We start from the raw sequence: 11,350 nt of genomic DNA, 5'->3' as shown, positions 1-11,350 counted from the left end.
GATTGATGACATAACTTGTATGACCAGATTTAGTAGCAGCATACACTCTGAACACTTTAAAACCTCTTCAACGGCTTTCCTCAATATAGTGGCCTAACAAAGCAAATAAAAAGCTAAATCATGGTTCGACGACAGCCGACGGGTTCTGAGATTGTTGCTCCACTGTTTACCTGCATGCAGCCCACGCCCGCTCAAACGTGATTGGTCAATGCTATTCGGCCAACAAACGGAAACCATTACACTTCCAGTAGCATAAACCGTAGGCCCTTGCCTACTGATTATGCATTGACATGCAGATACTTGTTCACAGAGATAACATGCTCCGTGACCCTGCAACAACAACCTTTCCTCATCACAGGCTTCTATCACCGGGTACGGGGAGCAGACTGAGCTAGGGAAGCTTTACTAGATGACACCTTTGTCCGTTGAACGGTACCCAGTGTGACGTGATGTGATGAGCGACTCACCTGTAAACAGCAGGTACATCCCCGGTAGTATTATGACTAAGATGGCGAGGAGTTTGGCGAACGTCAGAAAGATCTGGAAGCGAGCCGTCCAGGTGACGCTCATACTGTTCAGGTACATGACCGCAGCTTCAGGGAGAGGAACCACAGACCGTCACATATTAATAATGTGTAGTTATCTACACATCTTAGCGCTTATCGATTTCGATTTTCTTTTACTTTCGCAATGTCGACCGTTACATTTTCATGGTGTTTTCAATAAGGTGTCGAAAGATACGGGGTAAAATCCCTGATGTCTCCAGCCTACAGAGAGCCAGACGCCCCCAACAACTCCTTAAAGATTTGTATCTGTATTCACTTTAAGTCAATTTGTAATTAAATTAATAAAACTACTCTAAACAACATAACTCTCACAGATTCTCTGTGAGCTATACAAACTAACTATAAGATAAACGTCTGTGGAGAAAGGTCGCACAAACCAACGGTACATTGGTCTGTACATTGGTCAAACAGGAAGTCAGAATGTCAGGATGTATACTCAGGCCGATGGCGGCGGCCAGCTTGGCGGCCATCGGAGGCACGGGACAGGGCATGAACAGCGGCTCCAGGATGTACTGTCCGAAGGCAAGCGAGAGCACCGCCATCCCCGCCGGCCTGAGGAGAGAGGTCCTGCTTAGTCAACGCATATTCATACATACCTATTCGTACACAGAGGTTTATGAGAATCATCTTTTTGTTTTTGTAATGTTGGTTACCAGTTACATAAACATTTTAAGAACCAAATATTAGATTACAGTGCATTTATCCTCATCTCAATTGCATTTTTATTTCTATATCTCCGCCATGAACGTGGGAAATCAGAGATTCTTTTATTTATTTCCGATCTTTGATAACGCAATAACTAATACGAGGCAACTCTCGATGCAGTCACATTACTACTAACTCAAATTTATTTACTCATTATCAATGCAACCACATCCATTGAGCATGTATTTCTATACTGTTTAAAAAAATAACAGGCTACTCCACCAGATAACCGTCTAGATTTGAGTTAGACTGTCGATATTTTAAAACGGATCTGTTTAGATATGTTGAGACAGAAACTATTGTTTTTTTCATGTTCTCCGTCAGTTAAGGCCTATTTATTAGTAATCAATAAACCATGCATTAACTATTCTATTCACATGGACATGATGTCCGTGTAAATAAAATGTGCATTAACATCATGGATTTGGATGGAATGTGTTTGGCCACTGACCCTAACCCCAACCTTGAACATATTCAAACTCTGGGACGCGAATATAGACCCCTCCCAGACCATAGGCCCCGCCCAGATCATAGCCCCCCCCCCCGATCATAGCCCCCCCTCACCCTACAGCAATATCAGTGTGTGTGTGTGTGTGTGTGTGTGTGTGTGTGTGTGTGCCTGTGTCTGTGTGTGTGTGTGTGTGTGTGTGTGTGTGTGTGTGTGTGTGTGTGTGTGTGTGTGTGTGTGTGTGTGTGTGCGTGTGTGTGTGTGTGTGAGTGAGCAAGAGAGGTGGGCTTTACAACTCTTAACAAGAGCTTGGTTCTTACAGGAATGTAAATAAGGTCAGCCTGGTACAGTTGTGATCGCCTGCTCAGCATCTTCATTCCCCCCCCCCTCCTTAATTTCCCACAATATCCATTAAGCTTCCTTAGCTGGTAGAGGCCACGAACTGGAAGAGGCCCTCTCTCTCTCTCTCCCTCTCCCTCTCTCTCTCCCTCTGTGTGTGTCTCTCTGTGTGTGTGTGTGTGTCTCTCTCTGTGTGTATGTGTGTCTCTCTCTGTGTGCGTGTGCCTCTCTCTCTCTATCTCTCTCTCTCTCTCTCTCTCTCTCTCTCTCTCTCTCTGTGTGTGTGTGTCTCTGTGTGTGTGTGTGTGTGTGCGTCTGTGTCTCTCTCTGTGTGCGTGTGTGTCTCTCTCTGTGTGCGTGTGCCTCTCTCTCTCTCTCTCTCTCTCTCTCTCTCTCGTGTACCATTCCTCCTGTTCATTTCCCATCGTTCCCATTGAATCTTGATCTGGGCCTGAGGCGGGGATAGCAGAGAGCTTATACTGGCGCTGTTGTTTGCTTTGCGCTCCTGCTGCTTACAATCCCCATTTCCCAGGGGCCCTTTCAGCCCCCCCCCCCCCCCCCCCCCCCCCCCCCCCCTCCCGGTGTGCCTAAAGTGCATCTTTCCATTCTTTATGAGAATTCCATAATTGACGGAGGGATTCTCCACCTACCTGATAGCAATAAGGTCAGACCATATCCGTATGAAGGCTAGGTGCGGACCGAAGGCCTCGAGGATGTAGGTGTAGTGTCCGCCTGATTTGGTGATGCAGGTTCCCAGTTCTGCATATGAAAGCGCTCCTGCAATGCAAATAGGTAAATGATTGATTATGGTCCTATGAATAGCACAGTGGTTGTACACATGTGTTATCCACACCGGCCAGACATCCGGCATGATTAGGGAGTGACTGACAAGGAAATGGTCAAAGCTAGGATTGGACATATATTTTAGAAGCATTTGTGGAAATTATCTTTACATCCCGACCAGAAACTATAAACCAAATGCTGTGATAAAGAATGTGTTTCTGTGTTTTCACTCCTTCCCCAGGCCTGTTCAGCTGTAAGCACTGTGCCTGTGCACTCATTGCGCGACCCGAGTCTTCCACAACTCTCTCAGACCTACTGCTTAAGGAAGCGCGTCTGGTGAGTCACCTGCTTCTGGGGAGTGGCTTTGGAGCGTGATTGGAGGTCTTATCTTTACTTTGGTCTTCCCTACCTTTAACTTTAGGATGGAGCTTTATCTTCAGGTGGGAGCATTAGCTGTTAAAATAACCTGATAAATAATATAAAAAACAATATATTCAATTAACGATAATTTTGCAAACTAGAAATGTTCATATTTAAAAGAGATTCTTTCATCAGAAATATAATCAGAAGGAAGGTTAAAAATTTCAATTTCCACAATATAATACGTTCAGTCCATGTTTTAGAAATTGTTAGAGATTATCAGCTAAAGAATTAGACATTGACAGATTGACATTTCAGATTTGTTCTTCTCTTGGGACAATTGTTAATGCTTGAACATTTGCTTTACTTACTACTAATCTTCATCTGACCATGAACCACAATAAAAGAACAGGTAAATGGGGAGAACACAGTTGTGTGCAAGTGGCGTGTCTCATCATTTCGGTCACGTGACTGGATTGTACTCGTACTGTATTTAAAGCACCCAATAGGAGGAGTTCCCATGTAACATGGGCTTTTCTCACTGCAAAACAAGGGTAAGACTCATCCCAACTTCTGTTTCGGAGTACTTTATCTCATCTGCCCTTGCCTAGCGTTACTTCCTTCTTACCTGAAGCAGTAGTAAATGTTTAATCTTAAACATGTCATTGATCAATCTACTGGGACTCACCAAAGAGGGAGAGCACGCCGCATGCGACCCACACCACCAGTGACATTCCCACACTGCCGGTGTTTTTCAGAATGCCCTTCGGGGCCACGAAGATCCCCGCTCCGATGATGGTGCCCACGATGATGGAGATGCCCCGCAGCAGCGTCACCTTCTTCCCCAGCTCCACCTTAACGTCGGGGTCCTCCGAACCCGGGGCTCCGCGGCTGACCTCGGAGTAGCCAGCTCCGTTGTGGGATGCCCCGTGTTTCTTTGCTCTGCTTCCATTGCCGACAGCGCCGTTCTGAGACCTCCTGTTCATCTTAAAAGCCCACAGCCTCTCTCTCGGACCGCGGCGTAGGTGTGTATCTCACGACACCTTTGGAACCATCTGAAACTCACCACATAGTGTGTGTGTGTGAGTGGCTTTCAAAGTTTTAAGCGCTCACTTTTCCTGAACAAAGACACACCCCCTCCGAGCACACACAGCACTGAGCGCAGACAAACCTCCGACACACACACGTGCACTCTCCAATCATCTCCCCCCGGGCTAAAGGCCTATTCAGTCCTGCAAATCTTTTGAAAGAAAAAAAAAGGAGAACCGTGCTCTCCTCAGGAAAGAAAACCTTCTCCCCCACTCGGTACAACTTCTACGTTGTTTCCTCCTCACTGACATGAGGTTACGCCCCCTCTTCCTTCTGACATATTTTGTTACGTGCATTCTTGTCTCTACAAACTGTCTTGCCAATAAAAGCTTTTGGCCCGAAGTGTCCTTTTCCAAATTAGTCATTTGGAATTGCTGCATAAAATCACAACATATCTGACTTGGTTTCCCTTGCATCACCTTGAGAATCAAGTTGATCCAGTCATCTCTCTCCCCCCCAGTGGGTATGTGATCCAGTCAGCTCTCTCCCCAGACCCCCCCCCCCCCCCCCGCCAGACATACACCTTTTGCACCAGGCTTGTCACTACTTTCCCCACGTTTCCTCCCCCCGATCTATGAACTAGCCTCAAAGTGGCGACGCCCGGAGGACCTGGGAGAAACTCCCCCCCCCCCCCCCCCCCCCCCCCCCAGAACCCCCCCCCTGGTGCCGGCTGTGTGGGGGGTTTCAACACGCAACACCTTCAGATACTTTCACATACCTGCAGGACCCTGGTAAGGCTGAACATGCCTGTTAGGTTCTATAGCGGATCTACCTTGCTTCCTGATATATTGTCAACTCACGCCTAATTTGTCCATGAAGTGGATGAGCCAGTTTGGCACGATAAGTCTTTAGACCGAGACCAACCCTTACCGTTGATTCACTGTGAAGACACACACCCACAGGCACACGCACACACACACACACACACACAATATGTCTCGACATTGTTATGAGTCACCTACTTTTCTGCTGAATCACAATGATAAGAGTTGTAGCAACATGGCCTTGTTCACGTTGCATTTCCTCTAACATTACCTTTTATCCCGACATAATTGTATCATTTAATTTTAGATTTTCAAACTGTAAAACCACAGATATGCTATATGTTAGTCAATTAAAAGAGTTTGACATGAAAATAAACCGTTATGATGAATTATCCTCAAATGTAAGCCACAAACAGTTATGAGGTGCAGCACTAACCTGTAATACTGGAGGGCAGGAAATAGGACAAGACAACTCCCCAAAATGGGGATTCCATTACAGAGATGATCAAAGTCCAAGCAGTAGTTCATAACTAAAATGCTAAGAGAAAGAAACATGAATTGAATTCAAGACCGATACAATAGCACCTATCACGCGAGTCCTTTAATACACACTTATTAACAGTTAATGAGTACTATATGTTGTCAAGGTTGATAAAATGTGAATTACATGTACTGTAAATGCAATGTTATAACGGTGAAGCATAAAAACACACTTAAAGACAGCTCTTTTGAATACTATACATTCTTTTGAATAATAATAACACATGACAATTGTGCAACAGTCAGAATTCAGAAGAAAACGGACCTGACTCAGACGAATCTGAATCAGGCTTCTCCATGGCCTAAGGGGATGGTTTAGAATTTTTCTGGCTGGTCTTTCTGTTACTGTATAAAGACAACACAAAGAAACATTAACAACAATAGACAGTTAGCAGAGAGGAAAAAATAAACAATTAAGCCGTTTAGACATAGATTCAGCAAAAGGGGTTGTAGTTCACTATAAGGTGTCCCTGAAGTTCCATACACACAGTGTACATATGGTACAAAGTATATTTACTCTGTGATGGTGATTTAAAATATGTATATATATTATTGACTTACATTCAGATAGTTGAGGGGTCAGCAGAGAAATAACAATTTAGGATTAATTTAAACTGTATCGTGGACAAGACAGATTTGGGAGCATTACTTGGCCCCTACCTGACAAGCTATCATCATGACAGTATTCTAAGCCCAAAAGTTTGCTGTAAAACAACTAGCTAGCTAGAACCAGCTAACGTTACTATAGGATTACTTTATTAAACTTAAAGGAAGAGTCATCCACCAGTTCGGACCTCTTCCTCTTATCCATGTTTTCTGTGCTTGTGCCTGACTTTTGTCGGTCAGTTGTTTTTTTTCACAGACTTGGTTTGCGGTGCTGACAATTCCGACATGTTCTCCAAATGTTCGTCAAACACTTCGCCAACCATAGGTGTCAGGCCGTCCGTCAGCCACTTGCAGTAACAAAGCTTCCGATTTTACCCTTACCGGTAACGCTTTATATTAAGGTCCCTGTAATAAGCCTTTATTAATATGTAATAAGACCCTTATTATATGCTTATTAACAATAATTTGCGTTAATAACAAAAACACACTTTAAGACAGCTCTTTTGAAACAAATAAAAATAATAATTTTAAAAACTTCAGAACTTCTATGAAAAATATTTTTGAACATCAACATTTTAAAAAGCGCCCTGGCTATAGCATTATATTCTTATAATTACCATAGAGTCATTCTCCAGTTCGGACCTCTTCCTCTTATCCATGTTTTCTGCGCTTGTTCCTGTCTTTTGTCTGTTGGTCTGAGGTATACGATTCCGACATGTTCTCCAAACGTTCGTCAAACACTTCATCAAGCATATGCGTCAAGCCATCATCGACTTGCAGAACTTCCGGTTTAAAATTACATTCAAACCAAAAGCCTTTAAAGGATATGATATGAGGCACAAAACAGATCACACTCACACAACATTTGCGGACTTTTAACCTTAATAAGCATTGATCCCGCTTTCGATTCCTAGATGCATAATAAGCAGTTTTATTAACGATTCATTAACCCTAATAAGCATAAAAAATGCTTAGAAAAAGGTTTAACAATGACTTAATAGGTAAGTTAGTAAGACTCAATAAACATGTTTATTATGTTATTATTAACACTTAGATAGTCATATTAACACCGATTAATGTTAGTAAGCATGTAATAAGTGTCTTATTACCTATTAACCAAGGCTTATTACAAGGAACTTAATATAAAGCGTTACCAATCTAGCATATGTGGCTGTTACAGACCTATAATAAACCTGTCAAATCTTTTTTGTATGTGAAGCTGGCCAACCATTTTCTCTGGTTGAGAACCCGTCCTACAAGAGTATGATAGAAACTTTGCAACCTCAGTGTACAGTATTGATAAGGAAAATATTATGTTCCAGAACACGGGAAGCTGCAAATAACATGAAGAGCCTAATCATTAAAGTTAAGTGCTGTGAACCATGTAGCTACTACAAAAGACTGCTGGTCTGCCAGACAACGTAGTTATTTGGGTGTCACATGTCACTGGATAGACCAAACATCACTGGAGAGGCAATCTGCTGCATTAGCTTGTAAACGGCTTAGAGGCTCACACACGTTTGACGATCTTGCTCGTGCATTAGAGGAAATACATTCTGAGTACAACATCAGGGAAAAAATTACTAGGATGACAACGGACAAAGACTCAAACCTTCTGAAGGCCTTTCGAGTGTATGGGGAGAGAGGAGAGAAAAGACGTTGCTGAAGTACGGGTGGAGACAGACTCCATACTTTATGATGCATCGGAAGATGAAAATGACTTAGAGGTGAACTATCAAGATGTGTCTGCCATTTTAGGGGAGGACACCGTCCTGGAGTACCAACTCCCAGTGCATGCCATCTCCTCAATCTTATATCAACAGTTGATGAAGCTGGCAGCGAAAAGTATAAGAGGCCAGCGCTGTCTGCTTTTGCAAAATGTTATGCTCTGTGGAATAAGACCAGCAGGTCAACCATGGCTTTTGAAACAGTGCAATGGGAGTGCAAATTGCGGTTCCTTCGACCCAACCGGACTCGCTGGAGCTCCCTGTTCTTCGCTGTAGAAAGGGTTGTCCGCATCCAGAAGGAACAAGGAGAAACAGCCATTTGAAATGTATGCACGGAATTGAAGATAAAGATGTAAATTGGCAAATCCCACATTGTTTGTTAAACAGTTTTGAAAAAGGCCTAAGCCTTGAAATTAAATAGTTTATTAGCTATTTGACTTCATTTTATAATTATGTATTTAACATGGACAGACTGTACACAATACATACATTGCAAAAACTCAAATGGCTGTCGGCTAATTTTGATCTGTACATCTTATATAGGCTCAATCCAGCTGAGTTGGGATTCTTGGCTGAATATGCTGCTGCCTGTCACCCTGGCCCTTAAAATCCTGCAGGGTGAATCATCTGTGCATATGGGCTTTCTGCTGCCAACACTTTACCAGTTGCAGGACGAGCTGAACAAGCAGGAGTCATCTCGCAAAGTGTATAAACCACTCATTGACGCTCTGCAGCATGGGATCCAAAAACGTTTGGAGAGACAATGAAAGACCCTGAGCTGATTGCAGCAGCTATACTGCTACCAAGGTTCAGAGCCTCCTGGACAACAGATGACTCCTTCCTAAAATCTGGTCATATACTTATGTATCAATTCCAATGTAAATCAGTTAGCCTAATTACACTAATCAATATAATAGTTATTGCTTTTGAGTTAAATATATTTTTAAGGGACAAACTACAAATTAGTCTTAGAGTTACAATCTCTGAGAGCTCTTAATTTTAAACAACAGCTGCTTGGCAGCATTAGAAAAGTTAAAAAGAATGTGAAGAACTAATTATTTTGAAAAAAAAAAGTATCTTGCCACAGGCCTTGACTACATTTAAAACCACTTGGATAGCAGCCTGAATGTCAATGCCGATGTCTGCTCCAACAGTAGCGATGAAAATGTCTTCTTTGCACCAATGAAGGCAGGAACAACACAAACAGGAGAGGTTGAGAGCAGGGGCGGACTGGCCATCGGGAATACCGGGGACATCCCCGGTGGGCCGATGGGCGAAAATATAATCCCACCGGTCCATCACTATTATGTACCGGCCCACCATCGCATCAGCCGAAATGATTAACACAGTGGCGTAATTTTCTCCAAGAGCTATACATATCTTAATCTCACTGACTGACGGACTGACTTTTATACTGCTACTCGCAATCGGTCTTCACACTCATGGTGACTATTTTTCGATTTTTTTTTAAGTGTCTTCTAATATGTGTTTTACAGACTTCGGAAGTCCAAAGTAAGAAAAGATCTCCACCTTATTAATAAACACCTCTAAATTGGTTCTTACACAGCCGAAGTGTTCTCAACTGTGCGGATTGAGGTAGAGAATTTGGATTTGCATACATACACGCAACGCGACACCCAGTTCTACGCATGCGCTCAACCCATGAGGTCCAGTGATGCTGGTGGCGATACGATACAACGACCTACGGTAAGCTTACTGATCATGAATTAAAACGTCTCTAAAATATGTTTGACTTAGGACCTATGTTCTATGGCCAAGTTTGTTTGCATTGTAAATACAAGACAAGTCTGTAGCTGTTGCTAGCCCTCAGCCTGCTCTACTCTGAAACAGCCAGCCGTTAGCCTACACTCTAATGTTGTGTGTTTGAGTGGTGGGCTAGCCCGTTAGCCTATTGGTGCGCGGTCCAGATACCGAATTATGATAGCCCTATGCTCCGACAACAAGAGAGTAATTAGTCCGACAGCCCATTGTTCCGAAATTGTGAACATAGCAGTCCACTGGTAGGCTACATCAAATGAAAATGCTAGGCTACTGTGGTGAAGTTATGGTGTTTCCATAGTAAATATATGCTGATGTTGAGAAGCACAGAGGTAAAGCAACAAGTTGTCTGAGAAAAAGTTGCGAACAGGGAAAACACATGGATAGGGTGGTGTCATTTATGTGCCATGGTGTACTGTATGATGATGTTATGATGTTCATTTATGAAGACGTGAAAACAGTGGTAGCACTGGCGTGCGAAGTGCTGCAAGATGCGGCGGGAACCACACCACCTCCACCACAAAAAATGAATTCAGTTCACAATTTAGTAGGTACTACTCTTGATACAGTAGAGTAACATCTGATCCATCATTTATTCTCTTCTCTATTCTTTGTCTTTGTCTTCTATTTTTTGTCTTTCTCTTCTATTAAACGCAGGTACACACCCAGTCGGATGAACTCTACCCATTACTGTGATGGACGTGGAGTATACTTTTTTTGTTAATAAATAACACCTTTCGGAAGTGTATAATGCGTCCACTCTCACTGATTGCTATTAACTCATTGCATGGCTTAAGAGGTATGTTGAAAATAGTTGCACAGTTGGAGTCAGGCTTTTAGCTAGGATTTTTTGTACAGCACTTGATCGTTTTTAGGTAATATTGCAATTACACTGATTTATTTATATGTTTAGTAATTGAATACATCATAACAGTGAGTGTAACTGAAACTAGGTAGCAAGGTACAAAATTCAAGTAACAACTTTAACAAAAAGAAACAACTTTCTACACAACTTTAAAGTGTATGATGTATGTTGTATTGTATTGAATTTAGATTAATTAAGACCACCACCTTAACACACAAACTCTTGTTGAACTCATAAAGTAGTAGGTTCAGTGACGTGCGGTGAGACAGCTGTCTTCTGTAGCTTCTGCGAGCCCGTGAATCAATGTTTCGTTGGAATCATGATGTAACGTTGTTGTAGCGGGAATACAGCAATGCTATTTTCTAATTGGCAGGGCATATGTATGATTCTAGACTTCGCTAAGCACTGAAGCGACTGAAACGGTGAATTTTGATCACATTCAGCGAAGTTAACAGGTAAAACGGGAGAAAAATAGGGCGTCTTTAGGCCGTCCTGCCTAAAAGTAGGGCGTCCCATTTCTTCTTATTTTTTAGTAGACTATAGGGCAGACGCCCTGCTAGCTAAAAGCCTGTTTGGTGTAGACATTCGAGAGACCAAAAAGACTGAAAAGGTGTGTTATCGAATTTAGTGGGCCGGTCTGGTTCAAAATGCCCGGGCCGATTTTTTGTCCCAGTCCGCCCCTGGTTGAGAGGGACCTTGCATGTCCGTCCACTGGAGGTTTGGGTCTGTTACATTCGCCACCTCAAATCAAGAAACTATCATTAAAAATCAACACAAGT

At 42.8% G+C, this 11,350-nt stretch overlaps 1 protein-coding gene across 3 annotated transcripts in view; it reads right to left on the bottom strand.

Annotated features, from left to right (window-relative positions):
- slc7a11 (solute carrier family 7 member 11) overlaps positions 1-5,138 on the bottom strand; it is a 14,486-nt gene extending 9,348 nt beyond the window's left edge. The window contains exons 1-5 of one of the 3 annotated variants that reach the window (XM_030369039.1): positions 5,009-5,138; positions 3,890-4,256; positions 2,709-2,835; positions 1,003-1,118; positions 468-593 (exon numbers count right to left, since the gene is read on the bottom strand). In XM_030369039.1, the coding sequence (XP_030224899.1) occupies positions 468-593; positions 1,003-1,118; positions 2,709-2,835; positions 3,890-4,187 (667 nt within the window). In that variant the 5' untranslated portion in view covers positions 4,188-4,256; positions 5,009-5,138. Of the gene's footprint in view, positions 1-467; positions 594-1,002; positions 1,119-2,708; positions 2,836-3,889; positions 4,544-4,709; positions 4,729-5,008 lie in introns of those variants that run through there. The other 2 variants (XM_030369040.1, XM_030369038.1) reach the window with 2 other exon arrangements.
- Positions 5,139-11,350: the final 6,212 nt, after the last annotated feature.

This window comes from Gadus morhua, chromosome 10 (genome assembly GCF_902167405.1).
Source record: "Gadus morhua chromosome 10, gadMor3.0, whole genome shotgun sequence".
NCBI lineage: Eukaryota > Metazoa > Chordata > Actinopteri > Gadiformes > Gadidae > Gadus > Gadus morhua.
Note: the sequence above shows the minus strand (reverse complement) of the source record. Positions and strands in the feature narration are given on the sequence as shown.